At 51.6% G+C, this 20449-nt stretch overlaps 1 protein-coding gene across 13 annotated transcripts; it reads left to right on the forward strand.

Moving 5' to 3' along the window:
- The first annotated feature begins 7577 nt into the window (after positions 1 to 7577).
- Positions 7578 to 19954, forward strand: NFE2L1 (NFE2 like bZIP transcription factor 1). Of its 13 annotated transcripts, none has more exons than XM_086358026.1 (6): positions 7578 to 7712; positions 9169 to 10202; positions 14949 to 15164; positions 15581 to 15670; positions 15896 to 16054; positions 16878 to 19954. In XM_086358026.1, exons 2-6 carry the CDS (start codon positions 9693 to 9695, stop codon positions 18225 to 18227), a joined length of 2325 nt encoding a protein of 774 aa, XP_086214152.1. In that variant the 5' UTR covers positions 7578 to 7712; positions 9169 to 9692; the 3' UTR covers positions 18228 to 19954. The 13 variants fall into 13 exon arrangements, with proteins under 13 accessions (XP_086214152.1, XP_086214154.1, XP_086214156.1 ...); XM_086358028.1 differs by having other exon boundaries at positions 14982 to 15164; XM_086358027.1 differs by lacking the exon at positions 7578 to 7712 and adding an exon at positions 7903 to 8118.
- Positions 19955 to 20449: the final 495 nt, after the last annotated feature.

Raw genomic sequence — 20449 nt, forward strand, 5'->3', positions numbered from 1 at the left:
GACAGACTATTTTCTTGAGCTCCAAAATCACTGCAGATGGTGACTGCAGCCATGAAATTAGAAGAAGCTTGCTCCTTGGAAGAAAAGCTATGACCAACCTAGACAGCATACTGAAAAGCAGAAACACTACTTTGCCGACAAAGGTCTGTCTAGTCAAGGCTATGGGTTTTCCAGTAGTCATGTATGGATGTGAGAGTTGGACTATAAAGGAAGCTGAGCGCTAAAGAATTGATACATTTGAACTGTGGTGTTGAAGAAGACTATTGAGAGTCCCTTGGACAGCAAGGAGATCCGACCAGTCCATCCTAAAGGAAATCAGTCCTGAATATTCATTGGAGGGACTGATGCTGAAGCTGAAACTCCAATATTTGGCCACCTGATGTGAAGAGCTGACTCATTTGAAAAGACCCTGATGCTGGGAAAGATCAAAGGTGGGAGGAGAAGGGCACGACAGAGGATGAGATGGTTGGATGGTATCACCTACTCAATGGACGTGTGTTTGAGTAAACTCCAGGAGTTGATGATGGACAGGGAGGCGTGTTGTGCTGCAGTCCACGGGGTCACAAGAGTCGGACACGACTGAGCACCTGAACTGAACTGATAGGCATGCATTTTACAGTTAAACTCTTTAAGGTACATTATATAACTTACACCTATGAGGTTGGTGTTCTCACCCCCATTTTAAGGAAGGGAAACTCAGAGTTTGTGTGATCTTTCAAGATCCTTTAGTTAATCAATAGTTGAGTGGAGGTGGAACCCAGGTTTCAGACCAAGAATTTCTTCTCCACTCTTCCCTTCAGGTCGTCTTATGTTGGGTACCACATTCACTTATCCCCTGTGACTGGGGAATGAGGGTTTCCTCTGCTGAATAGTATCAAGCTATCTCATTTATCTCAGCTTCAATGTCATCACCAAAAGGCCCTAACAACCACCAACTCTAACTTGATAGGTCTTTGCTGTTCCTTTGGGTCTCAGCACCCTACTTTTGTTGTACTTAATTTCTAAATACCATTTTTACTAATTTGTTTACAAACAAATGTGTGGTCCTTCTCTGTACCACGTGTTATGTCCTACAGAAATAATGTGCCTGTGGAATCTCTGGTGCCCCAAACAGGGCCTGGCACATGGCAGGTTCAATGGAACCATATTTTATGTGCTGCACAAATATTTATTGAGTGTTTACCATGTGCCAGTTGCTTTTTTAGTCACTGGGACGCAATAGCAGCCAAAGTAAACAAAATCTTTGCTCTCATGGAGCTTATTCAAGTATTTGTGTGCATGCATTTTTGTGCAATACCCACAGTACACAGATACATGAATAAAATAGTAATGTTTGAACTGGTGATAAGCACCGTGTGAAAAAAGGGGCTTCCCAGGTGGCGATACCCACCTGCCAATACAGGAGATGTTTAAGAGATGCAGGTTCGATCCCTGGCAGGGAGATCCCCTGGAGAACATGGCAACCCACTCCAATATTCTTGCCCGGAGAATTCTCATGGACAGAGGAACTTGGTGGGGTGCAGTCCATAGGGTCACAAAGAGTCGGACATGACTGAAGTTACTTAGCATGCGTGCATACTATGAAGAAAAATTGATCTGGAAAGGGTATCAGGAATGTTAGGGGTTGGGGAGAGGTGGGGAAATTGCCATTTTTCATTAGGGTCATTTGAGAAAGCCTTCAAGGTGAAATTTGAGCAAAGAGCTGAAGGAAATGAGGGGAAAAGCCACACAGACATCCGTGGAAACATCTACTGAATGTCTTTTTATGATGATGTAGAAGGCATATCCAGATCTTCCCTGCAGGCTACCAGACTTATAATAATGAACATTAATCAGTGCTATTTGGTATAATGGCGGAAAAGACAGTATTTTGTTTGGATTCCAGATCATCAGACGTTATGTCAATGATCATGCCAGCTCAATATGTTATTAAAAATCCTGATTTGATTATTTCCATGCTTTAATATTCTGTGACCTAGTCCATTATTAGTTCATGTTTACAAAGACAGCATCCAAAAGCCTCCGGGGCATTTTCTAGCCTCTGTATAGCGGATGGTACCCAAAGTGGGAGAGGGTAAGCTTGCAGGAGAGGAGATCTAGGAAGATCTAGGAAGACTGGGGACTTAGCAGGTGTGGCTTCCGGTAGAGAAGAGGGAGGAGTCAGTTACAGGAGACTAGCTGAGAGGACAGAGGGGCTGGGGATGAGAGAGGAGGCCAGGGAGAGAAGCTTAGGAACCACAAAGTCCTCAGCATCACCACCTGGGCTGCTATTGTTAACATCATCTGGACTGCTTTACTGCTTAAGTGCCCTGGGAAATAAGTAAATCCAGAGCGCTCAAATAGAACTTTTTAAGGAAGAGATTTCTGCCAACGATGACTCTTCAGTAAACTCCCTCAAGAGAGAACCTAGGACTCCTTTCCTTCCTCTGATCCCTTTCCCTCCTCAGGGCCCCTCCATCCTGGGGCACCCGTTTAATGGGGGTTCTGTGTAAACATACAAGTTCAGTGTGAATGGTGTTGGGACAATGGCCCCCACAGAACATCACCCCATGAGGACTTTAGTGTAAGGCTGACAGTACTTGGGAAGCATGTGAATGCAACAGAAAAGTTGCTGGAGAGCCTTCTCGGAAAGAAGAAGCCAGAGCTGGGTTCAAAAAGAAAGCAGCTTGCTGTTTCCCGGCTTTCTCCTGCCTTGGGGGTGCGGGGAACAGGTTGTGCTAGGAGGAGGTGCTGCGCGCATCTCTAAGCTGCTGAGGTCAGGGGAGAAGCTGGACTCAGAACTGGTCGTGAAAATACACACACACATGTCCCTGCCCTCTGGAGTCTCCAGGAGGCTAGTGATTCAAATAGGTTTCCCTCTGGGCCTTGGTTGTATCTTGGAGGTAAGACCATTCCATTTCCTCTGACTCACCCTCCTGCTGCCGCATTTCAGTGCTGTCTGTCCTAGGATTTCAGCATCTGTTCTTGTGTGACAAGAAGAAACAGCTCCCTTGGGTAACAGCCTCTCTCTCTCCTTCCTGCTATAATGTCAAGAGGGGGAGGTGTGTGTGCAATGTGAGGTGTGGTTGTATGTGCTTGTGGCATCCTCCAGAGAAAAAACGAAAGCTTCCATCCTTTTTCTACAGGACGAATTTCCAGTTGACCATCTAAGGACAGCTCTCATGTCTTCGACGTTTGGTTTTCTCTGGGATAACCAGGCTGTGAGGTGGGTTGGAGAAAGAGTTGGGCAAAAAAGGTACCTCACCCTTAGCTCTACCCATGCATGAGTGGCTTTATACACAGGATCAGATTTTCAAACTTGGTGAATATGTATATTATCTCCATTTCATCTCAGAGGGCCCAACTACTAAGTTTTTGAACGCAACCGAGTCTAAAACACCCACTTTTCCCACATCACAATAACACCTCGCTGACTGTGACATGCCACACTGAGAGCTACACAAACAGAATTACCCAACGCTGTTGGGACAACATGGTGAGACATACAAGGACCACTGAACTCAGCTTCATAAAATGTTAGACCAAGATGTGAATGAGCAGGGAAGCATTTTCATTGGATAGGTCCAGGACAAGAACATGTTAGGACTGAGAAAGAACACATCCTAAAGTCAGGTGGTGATTCTAGTCTGTGCCCATGATTAGCACTGCTGTTCTTTTTTACTCAACATGGATTCTTGCTCCAAGCTAGTGATTCTCTACTCTGGCTGCACATAAGAATCACCTAAGGAGCTTTTACAGAATCCTGATGCCCAGGGCTGCTCTGGGAGGCTCTGATTTAATTGGTTGGGGGTGGGACCTGGGCACTGATAATTTTTACAAGCTCCCCAGGTGATTCTAATGTGCAGCCAGGGTTGAGAAGCAATATTCTAAGACAGCAGTGGGAGGGGTACACAGGGAAGAGACCTGCTTGTAGAACCTCTTTTGATGGTTTAATGGTAACAAGCTTGCTAATGATGTTTACCATGTAAGAAAGGGGGCCAGATGTCTGGATTAGCTGGAGAACTAATTGATTTCCTTGCAAAACAGGGTAACATTTAGTGTTGACAGGGTGTAATCCTAGAATCTCTCAAAAGGGCTGTAAGAAAATCTCAGGATTCCCCTGGATTAGTTGGAAGTTGGGGGGGGGGTGGTGAAAAATATTTATATAGGTTAACAACATTTAAAAACATTTTTAAAGAAAGGAAACCACAAGAGAGCAGAAAGATTTGAGTTTCCCCTTTGGGGAAAAAGCAATTCCTGCTATTCCAGAAGAACTAGAGCCGCAGCCAGTCTGCCCTCCCACGTGCCCTTCTCCCAGGGTTTCTTGGCAGAAGCCATCATGGCAGGATGACTGGAGGATGCCTGCACGGTAGAGCTTTCCCCAGGGAGGAAGGTGGGTCAACACAGATATCACTGGGGCAGGAGGGATATCCAGGGATAGCTGGCTTTTTGTATGACCCCGAATTCTTGTGCATTAGAACTAACTAGCTTCCTGGCTTCCCACTGCCTTCTCTCCTGAGCAGCCTGGATTGAGTCTCCTCAGCAGGGCCTGGTTCGACTGGTGGCTCTCAGCCTCTCCCTCAGGGAGTGAGTGCATGCGCTCACTTTTTCCAGTGGGCTTCTCGGTCTGATTTAATGGATATACCAGGACTGATGACACATCGGCACGGGATCTTTCTTTTGCTTCTTGGGTAACTGTCCTGTTAACAGCTGTTTCAGGCAGAGAAAGGGGGGGGATGTGGGGGAGAGGGAGGCTTCGTGGGTGAAGAAGGATACACCCTGGATTTTACAAGGTTAATGAGTGGGTTCTGGGAAGGAGGTTTGCACCTGCTCAGACTTGATCTGAAACTCTATAGACAGAGTGGAAGACAAGACAGTCTTTCAATCTCCACTTCCTACATAGAGTACTATTAAATATCCTGGGCGCCCACACCCTGCCAGGCCTCACCACCGGCTGCTGACAGTGTCTCTACATCTCGATTCTCATTAGCCCTTGCAGTGGGCCAGCAATTCTTTCCTTTTTTTCTTCCCACCTTTTCAGTAACCGCTAAGCAGAAAACTTTTTCTGACTATCCCTAGTCACTCTTTAACCAGCAAAACAGTTCCCAATTCAGCTCTCTCCCACTTTACGCTCAAATACTTATTATACACATTTAAACATAGTACTTGAAGCTGGGAGGGAAAAGAGAATGAACAGGATAGTGTGGGCAAAACAAAAGACCTCTCCACACCTCTCCCCACCCCTTCTCTAAGGATGAACGGGGAGCCCCTCCTATCCTCAGTGCCTGCACCTCTCTCCAGACCCAAGACCCCAGAAAGGAGAGAAAGGAAAGGAGACACTGGGTAAGAGGGCAAAACCTGTGAGTGATTAAAAAGTGACCAAGTGAATTAAGGCTTCCACAGTGATGTGAGAATATCACATGTGATGTGCCTGGTGTAGCTTTCCCACCCACAGCTGCCATTTCAATAAACATTTATCTTGATTTCATGTTACTCTTACATGTACTAATGACCTTATTTTTCATCCCAGACACCTGGTACCCTACTGTGCAGCTCAAAAGAAACTTGGAAAATACAGACTGTCCAACACATTCAGTTCTGTTGGTGCTAAGGTTCCCTGACTCCCCCTAGATTAAAGATTGCTCAGTTGTCTTCTCAGAACTGTGTCAAGGTTTAAATTTGTTCTCTATTTGCTATGTCAAACAGATGGCCACACTTCATATGCAGTCCCTCCTATCTTCTCAAAATAGTCTTGTATTTAAGCCCAGTAACTTTAGTCTAGCCTTGGTATCTTCTAATACTTTGGTTTTAAAATATTTTCTTCTCAACCAACCCCCTTGATATATTTTTAGAGTTACTGGTTTCACCTTAATTTCTCCTTCATTTTTATCCAATATTGGTCTTATTCAGGGGCTGAATGGTCATCCACTTTCTTGATAATATGCCATATCCTCCAAAACCACACCTGCTCCAAGGATTAATTTCTGTTTTTAACAAGAACTTTTAATCACAGGGCTGCTTGAGTTCCCCTTCAATTATTCAGGAAGGCTTTTTTTTTTTTTTTTTCAGATTTTATTTATTTATTTATAGCTACCCTGTGGGCTTGTGGGATCTCAGTTCCCTATCAGGTCACTGCAGTGAAAGCCCCTCTCACTAACCACTAGACCCTTGAGGAACTCCTATCAAGTATTTATTGAGTGTCTACTATTGCAGGCACAGTTCTAGGCTTTGAAGATTCAACCGTTAATGCACAAAATTCTAGTCCTCAATGGAGTTCATATTTTAGCATTTTCTGGAAGACAGAGAAAAAAAAACATGTGCTCTCTGAATCCATCTTTGAAATGGGTAGCTCAATAGTTTTCAGAGAATTCAATGGTTATACGTCTGTATAGTGAAAATGATTTATAATCTGTGAACCATCCCAGATTTAGCTGCCTAACTCCAAACATGTGATGGACTCGACCTCATCAAATGAGTTATGAGTTGGCCTTGTCCTTCGTTGTACAAGGACCAATGACTTGCCCACTAGATTAGCAGGATCTTCTAGGGAGTTAAGAATTTGAGTCGACTCCTCTTTGTCCCACAGCTAGGAACAACGTGCTACGAACTCCAACTCAGTGCTTGTCCAAAAGGGGTTTTCGCACTATGGGTCGTTTACTAAACGGGCGAGGTTATCACGCTGCCACTCCAGGGTAAGTGAATTAGAAACTCTGGTGTGATGCCTCAAAATATGCAAACTTAAAAACTCCACAAGGTGATGCTGGAGTAAACCAACATTCGAAAATCAAAAATGCTGGTTAGAAGAGATTGGAGAACACTAGAAACTGAGGAGTTTCTGAAAAACAAAACTAACCTGCGTGGGAAGTTAGGCGGGGGAAGAGCAGAGAGAGGAGAAGGTGTTTGTATCGTGACGAAAATCACCCATTATGCCACATCGCTCATATCCCCAACGTCCCAACACTGTAGTGGCAACCCGTCCACACGACTTGCACACGACATGGGGCACTGCGATCCCTGACTGGCAAAGGGCCCAGTGCCAGGCCCGCATGGAGCGGAAGCTGGGAGAGCGGTTTCCGCTACCAGCACCCAAGATGGCGGCACGAGCGTCCACACCACGCGAAACACATGCTCTGTGCCCTACCTCGGCCTCTCAGGTCTCACTGGACTTTTGCAAGTCACCGTGGGAACCCTCAATGGGGGGATTCCGCGCTCCGGCGGTGATAACCACCTCCCATTCCCAGCCCTAAGCCCTTATACCCGTCAAAGAATGCACTGGAAGCGCTCAGCCTGTTTACTTCACTCCATGCCCAGGCTGTAATACCGCCTGCGGCCGAAACACGGCCGAGGGGTCCCAAACACCGGGCGCTGTGGCCTTCGCCCCACTTATTGGTGGGCCCACGCCGCGGGGCGGGCTTACATGCCTATTGGGCCATGCACCATGTCAGTCTTGAGAAACCGGTAAAGGGAGAAGGAGGCATACTCAGTTATTGGGCTCTCTTTACTATCAGTCAAAGCGACATCCGGCGACGGCCACGATCTCGGCTCTTTGATTGGAGAAACGTATTCTCGGGGAGGACGCGGAGGGCGGGCTTCCGAGTGAGGTGGAAGGAGGGGGCGGGGAGGGAAGCGGAGGCTGGCGAGCTCTAGGCCGGCCGGCGGTGGCGGCTGCAAGGCCTGGACTCGGGCTGAGGGCTTGCTGTGGTGGCAGCGGCGGACGCCGAGCTCAGCAGCGGGTATCAAGCACATTTCTTTCCCTAACGGGAGGGGCGCAGCCCCGCGGGACCGAGGCTTACAGAGTGAAGGGCGGCGGGGTGGAGCTCAGGGGCAGGAGGCGGGAGCGGGCGGCCGAGCGGGGTTTGCCTCGGGGCCGGGCCCTGGGCCTGGCAGGGAGGGGCCGAAAGGCCGTGGAGAATTCCAGCTCCCGGGTGGGTTGGACTGGGGAGGGCTGAGGGCCTGAGAAGGCGTGGTGTTAAGCCCATGCTTGGGAGCGGGGTGGGGCCATAGGGGCGGAGGGCGGGGTGGGGTTTGGCCGTCCCGGTGGGTCAAGGCCAGGAAAGTAGCACTTGTTCGCTGCTGCCCAGAAGGCTAGAAGCCGAGGCGCCAGGAGCGGCATGGCGACTTGGTCCCAGCCGGACTCGGGTATCCGGGGGCAGGGTGGGACCGGGCTCAGACCTGGCATTACTCGATCTTTAAGGGATGTTGTCCTGTTTCTGGAACTTAATTGCTCTTGGGAGGTTTTTAGTAGTAAATTGCGTGAGAACTGGAGGGTAGTGTAAGCAGGAATTCTGGGTCACAGTTACGTTTACTCTAACCAGATAAGGGGTGTGTGTGTTTGTCTGTCTGTCTTTGGGTATGTGTGTGTTTGTCTTTTTCCCTTTAGGATGAAGTTGGTAGGTGGGTCATAGCCTTGGAGATCAGAGGGCTATGTCTTGGTTTATAAGGTTAATGGAAGCTCAAAAGTAGAAACGAGAACTGAAAGCCAGGTTTACTCCCTCCCCACTTGGCTGTCTGGGTTGAAGAGTTGGCCGTATCCTTCTAATTTGGATCAGAAGGTCACATGAATGAAAATAAAACATGCGTATTCAAACTCTGGACAGAATAATCCTGTCACAGGCCCCTTCCCATCCCGCCAGGACCCCCACTTTTTTTTTTATGTGAAAGTAATAGGAAAGAAATCAGATTTTAAAGCTGGGAAACAAAAGGTGTTATTTTCTGTGGTGTTGTCCTTTCACACTCCCACGCATTCTCCTCTTAACTTGAAGGGACAAGAATTATAGGCAGTTTTATTCTGAGAGATGGGAAACAAACTTTATGTTAAGATAGGAAATGGACTTCTGATGCTAAAAATAGAAGCTGGGTAGTGTGTAATGGGGTGGGGGAGGGTTGGTAAATCAGATAACATGTAAAATATTTTGGATGCCCTGGGCATTATCTGCTTATCCAAAATGAGCTACCTTTTAGAGCATCACAAAATTAATATCCAGATATTGAGATCCCTTGTGAGCAGTACCTTCCTTTCATAGTTGTTCTATTTGTACAGGATTTTGTGGTTTTTCTGGGAGTATAACTGGATTTATTTCTTAATAAAGAGATAAAAGTGGCCTTTTAATATGTTTCCTACCTTCTGCCTTGAACCTGGTATGAAAATTATAGAACCTTATCCCGTTGCTTTTGTGATTCCTGTTTCAGGTTTCTCTGGAAACCCCCCTGGTAAGCGTGGAGGAGGCGGGACACTCTGACCCAAGACAAAAGGCCTGTAGCTCCAGCCAAAGAAAATAAACCTTAGGAAGGAGAAGGAGGGGAAAAAAAAAAAAAAAATCATCAGCTGTTTGTGAGAACAGCCTGCGGTGGAATCTGCAGAATCTACAGAGAGGACAACTAATGTGAGTGAGGAAGTGACTGTATGTGGACTGTGGAGACAGTAAGTCACGTGGGCCTCGAGGACCTGGACTGGGTTAGCAACAGTTGTACTTTCAGAGGTGAGGTGTCAAGAAGGGAAAAGTGAATGTGGTCTGGAGTGTGGCCTTGGTTCCAAGGGGCGTGTTTTCCTCTGAGGCCATCAGGGAGCTCAGCCCCTGTGTTCTGCCAGGGTGGGGTACAGGGTTTGGCACTGAGGAGGGTGACTTGCTGGCTGGAGCAGCAGAGCAGTGGCCTTGATCTGTCTTTCAGAAGATTTAAAAACCAAAAAACATAAACATTCTGGTCCTTCAGCAATGCTTTCTCTGAAGAAATACTTAACGGAAGGACTCCTCCAGTTCACCATTCTGCTCAGTTTGATTGGGGTGCGGGTGGACGTGGATACTTACCTGACCTCACAGCTACCCCCGCTTCGGGAGATCATCCTGGGGCCCAGTTCTGCCTATACTCAGACCCAGTTCCACAACCTGAGGAATACCTTGGATGGCTATGGTATCCACCCCAAGAGCATAGACCTGGACAATTACTTCACTGCCCGGCGACTCCTCAATCAGGTGAGGGCCCTGGACAGGTTCCAGGTGCCAACTACTGAGGTTAACGCCTGGCTGGTCCACCGGGATCCAGAGGGGTCTGTCTCTGGCAGCCAGCCCAGCTCAGGCCTCGCCCTTGAGAGTTCCAGTGGTCTCCAGGATGTGACAGGCCCAGACAACGGGGTGCGAGAAAGTGAGACGGAGCAGGGATTCAGTGAAGATCTGGAGGATTTGGGAGCTGTAGCCCCTCCAGTCAGTGGAGACTTAACCAAAGAGGTTAGTGGCGATGTGGAGGGGTGGTGGGAAGGGTCTGGGGTTGGGGGGTGGGATGGGCTGGTCCTGAAAGAGTATGGTTGTTGTACTAAGCCCTGTAAAGAACCAGAGAGGTTCCAAGGAGTCTCGGGCATTGTTCTTGGTTAGGAATGGGCTGGACTGTCTGACTAGAATCGACCTACCTCTAAATGTACTGTCAGGGCAGTGGGAGGTTCCTAGAACATGCCTGTGTGTTTACTGCTTGGATTTCAACATGAGTCCTAGAGGCCTGGGGTGGGGGAGGGAGTCATGTTGTGATGGGCTTTGATGCGCTGTATATCTGTTGCTAAGACACAGATATTTTGTGGACTGTTGCCTTGTACCTCCCCCCACAGCAAAACACACATACATATCCTAAAGTTCTTCTCCTTTGTGGTCAGGCGTGTTGTTGTTGTAAGGTCCTGATAAGTCGGCTCTCCTGGGCCTGAGCCAGGGGGTAGATTTAGATAGTTATTCTTGGCCAGGAGAGGGCCAGGCTCCCATTCTTTGCTAAAGGCCCACTGCAGGGAGTAGGGACGGGAGGGCTGGAAGCTAGAAGAGAAACTGTGTTCTGCTGCTGAAGTCAGCTTGCTTTGAACTGTCAGAGATCTGAACTCCTGACAAGTGGCTGACATTCTGTTCTGGAAAGAAGGTGATGCAGTTGCCTTTAAGAGTGTTAAATGGCTTCTGTTGCCCCTGCTCCACCAGTGTGATAAGATGGCTTTGAACTCTGCTTTTGACCCTGTCTTGCCATGCAGTCTTAAGGAGCTTGGAAAAAGGTCTGCTTTGCTTGCCTGGCTGTTAGGGAAAGAGGGATTGCACTGGGCTGGGTTTTCCAGGGCTGAGTCTTGAAGCAAGGGTGCATGGGGGGAGTGTTTGGGAAGAAGAGGGTGTGGAGATACGTTGAAACTTTATAGAAGCTGTAGAACTTGGCTGTCTACCAATGAGACCAGGTTTTGCCTCCCATCCTGCCTTCAAGTCTGTTCTTGAGTTCAGTTTTCTGAATGTTAGTGACTGTCAAGTCATGTAGTGGTGTCAAATCATGTGGCTTCCTCTGGGCCCGTGGTCCTCAACTGGGGATGATTTTGTGGTATCAGGGGACATGTGACAGTGTCTAGAAACAGATTTGGTTGTCACAACTGGAAAAGGTGTAATTGGGATCTAGTGGGGAGAGGCATGGGATACTGCTGAATTTCCTAAAAAGCATAGGACAGCCCCTAAATAACAGATTGACCTGGCCCCAAATGTCCATGGTGTCAGGGTTGCTCTGTGCTTAGCTGGCTCAAACTAGCTCTCCTTTGAGGGAGACTAGAGTTATCTGAGCCAGGGGGCTGTGAGCACTCCTGGCCTTGCGGTGCCTCTTGCTGAGATTCTTCCAGTGCCACCTCTCTTCTGCTTGCTCTGTTCTTTTCCTTCAAATGGGCTCCAGTCTGGCACAGTGATCTAAAGAAGTGTGCCTCCCAGCCTCCTCTTCCATCCTCCCACCCCATGGTAGCTCCTCAAGGGTTGGGTATAACTGGGCTTGGGAACTCTGCTCCTGGGAACCCTGCAGGCATAGCTTCATTCCTCTTCCTGCAGGAAGCTCTCCTGGGATGGGATGGGACGTTTTCGACGTAATTTGATGGGTTGGGACTTTGACCCCGCTGCCCGGCATTGCTTGGCCTTCGTGAAGTTCGTTCTTTTCCTGACCCCAGGCCTTCACTGTTCCCTTTGGAGGTTGAGGACGGGTCAGCATTAGGGGCCCAGGCTGGGGGTGGGGGAAGGGAGGATTATTGTGTCTAGAACAACATTTCCTCAGCAACTCAGGGATAAAAATACCCAGGTCCAGAGCATGTGACAGGCACTGCTGGAGCTGGTATTATCCCCGGGGTGGCAGCATTCCCCTGCTGCCAGGCCTATTCGATGGACAGCTATAGCCCAGGCCCTTGTCAGGGATAGGATTCCCCTCGAGGTTGGCACTCTGCCCAGAGCGGGGGGTGGCCTGTGTACAGCTCTTAGCAGGCGAGGAGGAGCAGTCTGTGACCGTGGAGAACATACTGTCCCTGACCTGACCTTAGGTGCGAGGGGAGCAGCAGTGAGGATGGAAGCCAGAATTGTGACCCTGATTCTGCCAGGGTCTTATTTTCTGCTTTAGAGATGTGAGCTGGGGCTCAGGCAGAGAATGCTCTTGAAAACAGCTGGGGTTAAGGAGGGTGGGGGTGGGGGGGCAGGGGATGTTGTTGTGTCCTGGACTTTGCAGAGCACCCTTCATGCTGGCCTTCAGGCTCCTGTCTCCCTCTTGCCTAGGCCTGCCCAGCGCCATGACATCCCTGCCTGTGTGTGTGGATGGCTTCCCGCTTCCTCTCGTCTGGCCTGCTCTGGGGTGACAAAGCCCCTGGTTCCCAGTGGATCTGGGCGCACTGGGTTCCTGCCCAGCCTAGCTTTGATCCTTGGGCTTGAGGACGACTGGCCACAGTCCTACGGAGGAATGGGAAAACTCCTTCCACTTCCAGGGAAGAACTTAGATTCCCAGGGAAGCTGCAGGAGGAGTGTCTGTCCAGTCCTGAGTGGGCTGGGTAAGCAGGATGCGACAGGAGGGAGAGTGGCACCCCTTCCCCCCCGGGCTCTCTCACTGCGCCACCCAGGCTGGCTGACTGGGCTGGGTGGGGCTGCCCGCCCCTGGGTGCGTCTCCTTGAGGAGACGGAGGCGGCCCAGGGATGGGCTGGTTCCTTGCGGCAGCTTCTCCAGCTGCCCTGGTGCAGAGATTGGCTCCCGGCTGCAGCTAGGTAACAGGCGGTGGGAGGGGATTGGCTCCTTCCGCATCTCCAGCGGAGACTTGGGGGAGGAGATTGGCTCTCGTCGCAGCCTAGGTAACGACAGTGGGAGGGGATTGGCTCTTTCCGCAGCCCAGCTGCTGACCTGGGGGAGGGGATTGGCTCTCTGCAGCCTCAGCAGTGACCTGCGGGGTGGGAGGGGGAGGGGATTGGCTCCTTGCTGCAGCCTAGGTAACAAGTTTGGGGGGCATGGGAAGGGGGAGAAAGGGAGGAGCGGGAGGATAGGCCCAGGAGGGAGCTTGCTTTCCTCTGCAGCTTGAGCACGGAGCATGGGGTGGGAGTCCCATCTCACTGCAGCCTCTGCGGTGAGCTCAGGGTGGGGGCTGCCAGGCGCCTGAGTGGAACTGGGGTTGTGAGGTGGGAGGGGGCTGCTTCAGGATGGAGAAGGGGGGCTGGGCTGGGCCGCCCAGGCAGCAGCACGGGCGGGGCACCCTCCTTGGGCCCCTCGGAGCTAGCAAGGGGCCACCCTTCCAGCCTGGTTTGCTCCTTGAGAGCCAAGAGCTCCTTGGAGCCCCCTGTCCGGCTGCCCGGCACCAGCTGCCCTGGGGCTCATCTCGCAGACCATGACCCGCCTGGACCGCAGCTCTCACAGTGGTGGGGGCCATGCCAAAGGGAGCCGGCCCCTTAACTCTTTGGTGGCTGGTCACCGGGTGGCCCAGCCCCGCTCTGCTCCTGGGTCCAGGGCTTCTGTTCAGGTTGGTGTGTGTGGGGAGACTGGGGGTGTGGGAGACACCTGGGAGGTCTTAGAATTAGGGTTACGGTGGGAAAGAGATGTCGGGTCAGAGCTAGGGAGGTGGGTCTGAGCTCTAAACTAAGAATAATGCTTTATGGAAAGTATCTGCCTTTTAACACCTGAGCAGAAGGCAACAATTCAGGGTTTCTTCAGCCACATGAATGTATAGGAAATCCAAATGTCTCTTATTTATTGGGGTTGTGTGCTGGTATGCTGGGTGGCAATGGGGGTGGCAGTTGGAGCAGGAACTGATCGGCAGGCGCCAGGGTAGAGTGGGAGGGAGGCATTTTGGTGCCCAAGGCGGCAGTTGTGGCTGGGCGGTGATGGGGGCTATGTCCTTGAGTGGGTTGACTGATGGCAGTCAGTGAGTCCTGGGGTGTGGTAAAGGAGTGAGCACTGGTGTGAGGGGACACTGTGGGGCTGGCCTTGGCAGGGGTGGGGTGCCCAGTGAGGATCATCTGACCGCCTGAGGCTCTCCGGGGATTGAGGCGGCTTGCTGGGATCAGCTGAGAGTGGGCATTCTAGCAGGGATGGATCTTGAGGTGAGCCTGGGCTAAGAGTTGTGGGTGTTCATCCGTACTCCTGCCTCAGCCAGGGAAAGGGGGAATGGCTGTAGGAAGGGCTGGAGGTAGCCTGTGGTTGTCATTGGTTGCATCAGGTGGTTGCAAATGCAGGGATTTTCCTCTCCAGCCCACCCCACCCCTTTATGCAAATACAATGGCACCATAGGCTGATGCAAGCCTGGCCACTGCGAAGCGATTCCGCTTCACAGTTCACCCTTGCTTGCCATGGCCATCTTTCTACAAACCAAGTTTTAAGGGATTCCCATTGCCAAAATGAGAGGTGTCTTCTGCTTCGCCCTTCCTTCTTAAGTTGTGGTGAGATTGCCCTGCCTTTTGGCCTGGCTGTGTTTCTGGTCCAGATCCTAAGTGCACAGGCTAGTGTGGTGATAGTCATGCTAGAGGTTTTTGCTAGCTCTCTTTTTGTTTTGGAGGCTGGTGTCTGGAAGTAGATGAATGAATCCTTGCTGGTACGGAGGGGACAGCAGTGGAAGCTGGCAGGTGCAGATTGGGAGCGACCCCACCCAGGAGTAGTTGGGGTGATGCTTGGAGGGACTTCTGAGGGACAGGACAGGGAGGGGCCCCTGGACCCCATAGCTAAAGTCATGGTGCTCTATCTTTCAGGACATAGATCTGATTGACATCCTTTGGCGACAGGATATTGACCTGGGGGCTGGGCGTGAGATTTTTGACTACAGTCATCGCCAGAAGGAGCAGGATGTGGATAAGGAACTGCGAGATGGGGCCGAGCAGGAGGACACGTGGCCAGGCGAGGGTGCAGAAGCTCTGGCACGAAACCTGCTAGTGGATGGAGAGACTGGGGAGAGCTTCCCTGCGCAGGTACTCCCCCCTCTGCCTACTTCTAGAAACTTCTCTTTAGAGAAGGTAGTGTGTGTGTATGGGATGGGCCTGAATGTGTATCTTGGGTTGGGATCTCTAAGTCACAGTGGTGGCTGAGGAAGTGGGAGTGGAAGAGCCGCACAGCAGTGGAGGGACCACACCTTATAAAGAACAGCGCAGGGGAGGCAGGGCACCTAGTGGCTGTCTGCTCGCATCAGAACCCTCCCACTCTCTCTCTTCTCCCCTGGAGTTTGGGACTTGCGGCCAGCCGACAGCTGGGGACGTAGGGAGAGTGTAGCCCTACGACCACACAAGGCCTCCTTCCGGCTTTCCCTTGGAAAGGCTGGGGAAGGGGCTTTGGCCCACAGGCAGCCAAGGCCTGGGTCAGTCAGACTTAACAGTTGCTGTTGCCACAGGTGCCTGGTGGGGAGGACCAGACAGCCCTGTCCTTGGAAGAGTGCCTTAGGCTGCTGGAGGCCACCTGCCCCTTTGGGGAGAATGCTGAGGTGAGCAGGACTCTAGGGAGAGCCCACTGAGCCAGCAGGGTAGCCTGCACGTGGTGTGTCTCTGCGGCTGCCTGAGGGGCCAGCTTTTGGTGTTGGCCCTGTCCTGGCTGCTGGGGGTGAATGCAGAGGAAGGAAGATACAGAGCCTCAGGCGGTAGTCTCTGGGAGGAAGCAGAAGGTGGTCTTTCCTCCTCCTCTGTTAAACCTTCTCTATGTTTTGCCCTAGTTTCCGGCAGACATTTCCAGCATAACAGAAGCAGTGCCTAGTGAGAGTGAGCCCCCAGGTCTTCAGAACAACCTTTTGTCTCCTCTGCTGACTGGGACAGAGTCGCCATTTGATTTGGAACAGCAGTGGCAAGATCTCATGTCCATCATGGAAATGCAGGTAGGATTATCAGAACCAGGCACAAACATGTCGGACTTTGTGTGGGGTATCTTCATTTTCAGTTGCTTTTCTACTTCTGGGTAAAAAAAGAGTAACACCTTTGTGATTGATAAGGAAAGTGGGGACACTGAGATGTCACTGTCCAGGTGTCTCATTGGGGCAGTAGTGGGTGCAGTCAGGATTGGGGTTTGGGAAAAGCAGCCCTGGGACTGAGGCTTCTAACGCAGGCCTGCCTCCTAGGTGCACCTTCTTCCTTTCCTTCAGGCAGGTAATCACGTGGCTAGGGGTTTCCTAGATTGAGCATTAAAACAGGCTGACATTCCTGCAGTCCTTTGCAGCCATTGTCATGTCACTTGGCCCTCTCATCATCTCGCCAGCCCTTTTATTATTTTAAAGGTGAGGACACTGAACTCAGAGAGAGGCTGAGTGAAATGCTTCTGGTCTTCCAGCAAGTGGTGCAGCTAGGCTGTCTCGCTGCAGGCCCAGGTGTTCTCTGCACTGTGCTGATTTTGCAGTGTTAGGAGCTTTTTTCCTCTCCCTCCATGATGGGGGAGTCTGACCAGAGGTGACCGGGAGCCCATCAGTCCTGCCTTGGGGGAAGTTCACAGGGAGGAGGAACCCATCTCTGCCAGGCGTGGTAGATCAAGTGGGGCTGGGAGCTGAGGCTGCTCCCAGCCCCACTTGATGGGCTCTGGTTTCCCATCTCTTGCATTTATACCCAGGCGGCCATGCCTGCGTTGGGTGCCTGCTAGTGTGAGCCCCCAGCCACACCAGGGGAGGGAATCTGCACAGAGTGAATGGTGACGCTCGTCTCTCCTCCCAGGCCATGGAAGTGAACACATCGACAAGTGAAGTCCTGTATAATGCCCCTCCAGGAGACCCACTGAGCACCAACTACAGCCTTGCCCCCAACACTCCCATCAATCAGAATGTCAGCCTGCATCAGGCATCCCTGGGGGGCTGCAGCCAGGACTTCTCACTCTTCAGCCCGGAGGTGGAGAGCCTGCCTGTGGCCAGCAGTTCCACGCTGCTCCCGCTGGTCCCCAGCAATTCCACCAGCCTCAACTCCACCTTTGGTTCCACCAACCTGGCGGGGCTCTTCTTTCCGCCACAGCTCAATGGCACGGCCAACGACACAGCCGGCCCTGAGCTGCCTGATCCGCTGGGGGGTCTGTTAGATGAAGCCATGCTGGATGAAATCAGCTTGATGGATCTGGCCATAGAAGAAGGCTTTAACCCAGTGCAGGCCTCCCAGCTCGAAGAGGAATTTGATTCTGACTCAGGCCTCTCCTTGGACTCCAGCCATAGCCCTTCCTCCCTGAGCAGCTCTGAAGGTAGCTCCTCTTCCTCCTCCTCTTCCTCCTCCTCTTCCTCCTCCTCTGCTTCTTCCTCAGCCTCTTCCTCCTTTTCTGAGGAAGGTGCCGTTGGCTATAGCTCTGACTCTGAGACCTTGGATCTGGAAGAGGCTGAGGGCGCTGTGGGCTACCAGCCTGAGTATTCCAAGTTCTGCCGCATGAGCTACCAGGACCCGTCTCAGCTCTCCTGCCTGCCCTACTTGGAGCACGTTGGGCACAACCACACGTACAACATGGCGCCTAGTGCCCTCGACTCCGCCGACCTGCCACCCCCCAGCACTCTCAAGAAGGGCAGCAAGGAGAAGCAGGCCGACTTCCTGGACAAGCAGATGAGCCGGGACGAGCATCGAGCCCGCGCCATGAAGATCCCGTTTACCAACGACAAGATCATCAACCTGCCTGTGGAGGAGTTCAACGAGCTGCTGTCCAAGTACCAGCTGAGCGAGGCCCAGCTGAGCCTCATCCGTGACATCCGGCGCCGCGGCAAGAACAAGATGGCGGCGCAGAACTGCCGCAAGCGCAAGCTGGACACCATCTTGAACCTGGAGCGGGACGTGGAGGACCTGCAGCGCAATAAAGCTCGGCTGCTGCGTGAGAAGGTGGAGTTCCTCCGGTCCCTGCGGCAGATGAAGCAGAAGGTCCAGAGCCTGTACCAGGAGGTGTTTGGGCGGCTGCGGGATGAGAACGGGCGGCCCTACTCGCCCAGTCAGTACGCGCTCCAGTATGCCGGGGACGGCAGCGTCCTCCTCATTCCCCGCACCTTGGCCGACCAGCAGGCCCGGCGGCAGGAGAGGAAGCCGAAGGACCGGAGAAAGTGAGCCTGGGGAGGAAGGGGGTTGACGCTCACCGAGATGGGAACTGGAGAAGGGCTGGGCCTGGACCTGGACCTACAGCGGGGACTTTAATGCCTTCTTATCCAATAGATCTTCTCAGAGGGGATGACTGCGGGTCAGTGGACAGGAAGAGGCAGGCGCTGTCTGGTTCAGCTTCCCCTGCTGAGGGGGGTGGAAGTGGCCAGACCGTTTGGGTGGACAGGGCCCTCACCCCTGTCCCTTTTCTTCAGGTGAAGGGTGGTGCTGGCATTGCTGGAGGCCCGCAGATGGGAAGGAAGGGACTTGTGAGAGGAGGGGGAGGTAGTAGAAAGTCAGTCTCATTTCCGGAAAGGAAGGGAAGGAAGGAAGGGGAAGAAAAATCAAAGCGGGAAGAAAATCAAAGGGCAGGTTAAGTTGGCTCTGGCCAGGATTCCAGGCATCAGGATTTAGGGGAGACTAGATCATTTGGTGTGAGTAAACCCCACTTCACCCCAGGGGAGGGGTGGAACACGGAGTGGGTTCTGAAAGGGGCTTCTGAGCTCTCCTGCCCCTGCACTTTGGCATCCCTGAAGGGGAGCTCTTGGATGATACTTTCTGTGAGGTTTTGGTCATAGGGGAGCCACTGGGACCCGACACTGACTTGAAGAGTTAGGATGAATAATAAACAGGCAAGGGTCACAGGCCCTGTGTTGCAGCAGCCCCAACCAAGCATGTCACTCAACTGCCCTGCCATCCAACTTCCTCTGTGCCCAGTCACCCCTGAGCTGAGGCTCCCACATCTCCATCAGAGCCTGCATGCGAACGCTGTTCTCTTCCTGCCCGCGTGCCCCTGCCCCTCACCGGCTGCCTGGAGTTCTTCTGCAGCTGGGGTGCTGGGCCTGCAGCCTCCTGGGAGCTGCTCTGAGGCAGGGGGGTGATGTGGAGAAGCCAGGCAGTATTCAGCACAACACTGGGGAGTGACCCTTCCCTCAGGCCTCCCCTACCAACTGGGCTTGTCACTGGAAAGACAAAAAATATGAAACCCAGCAACGACGACAAAAACTAGTCCTTTTAGAGTTTCTTGCGCTTTGATTTTTTTTTAGGGTTTGAGCCCTGTTTCACTTATAGGGTCTAGAATGCTTGTGTTGAGTAAAAAGGAGATACCCCAATATTCAAAGCTGCTAAATGTTCTCTTTGCCATAAAGACTCCGTGTAATCGTGTGAACACTTGGGATTTTTCTCCTCTGTCCCGAGGTCTCTGTCTGCTTTCTTTTTGGGTTTCTTTCTAGGAGAATGAGAAGTGCATGTAAGAGGGGCTGAGGGTACCCCTTCCGCAAGGCTATTGGCCACAGGCAGCTTCTCCGTACCCCGGTTTAGCAAGAGCTTCCGGCGGACTGCCTGGGGGAGGCAGAGAGGGGAGCGCCAAGGTGACCAGGTGGTTCCTGGACCCCAGTGTCTTTGTTGCCTACTGCTGTGCCCACCTCTGCCTGGGTCTAGAGCATGGTCTGCCCCAGACTAACAGGAATGAGTTCAAGTGGGGGAAGCACTGATTCTCTTCCCCACTTGGAGGGGGAGGCGTTCTAACTGAGCAGTAGGGATAGAAGGCATGAGCCTGGGAAGTGCTTTTATAAATTATTTCCTTGTAGATTTATTTTTAATTTATCTCTGTGACCTGCCAGGGAGAGGAGAGAGAGAGAAAGAAAGATGCTGTGAGCACATGACAAAATAAAATAAAATGAATGATTCATTCTCAAGTGCAGTTTTTCCCTATTTTGAATTTAAACTGAGTGTAAAGGAAACAGGCCCCAAGAGGAGAGCACTGACCATGTGGCTAAGGCAAAGCTCTTATGGGAAGGTGGCTGAAGAGGGGGGAGGTTGACAATGAAGTCTTAAATACTGCATTAAATCTTGCAAAAAGGAGTTTATTATTACCTTTTGGTTTGCCAGCTGAATCCTTTTAGAGGAAGAATTCAGTGTCCGTTGGCCTTTTTGTCATAGGGCTAGGCGGGTTTTGTCACATGGCCCAGCTCCGTACCTGTCCCCCTGAGGCAAACTACATTTTTTTTTTTTTTGCAAACTACATTTTTAACATTGACTGTGCTGTTACTTCTCTGGTGGTCCCACCTGCCAGCTGGAGTGTAGTCATGGTGACGACAGTGATGGAAACCTGAGAGATGGACGGACTGGCACACTCCAAGCACTGCATTGTAACAGCAGGGCCCCAGAACTAGAGAAACAGACAGTGTGAC

This window comes from Bos grunniens, chromosome 19 (genome assembly GCF_055505025.1).
Source record: "Bos grunniens cultivar Pamir isolate PY7600 chromosome 19, Bosgru_T2T1.0, whole genome shotgun sequence".
Classification (NCBI taxonomy): domain Eukaryota; kingdom Metazoa; phylum Chordata; class Mammalia; order Artiodactyla; family Bovidae; genus Bos; species Bos grunniens.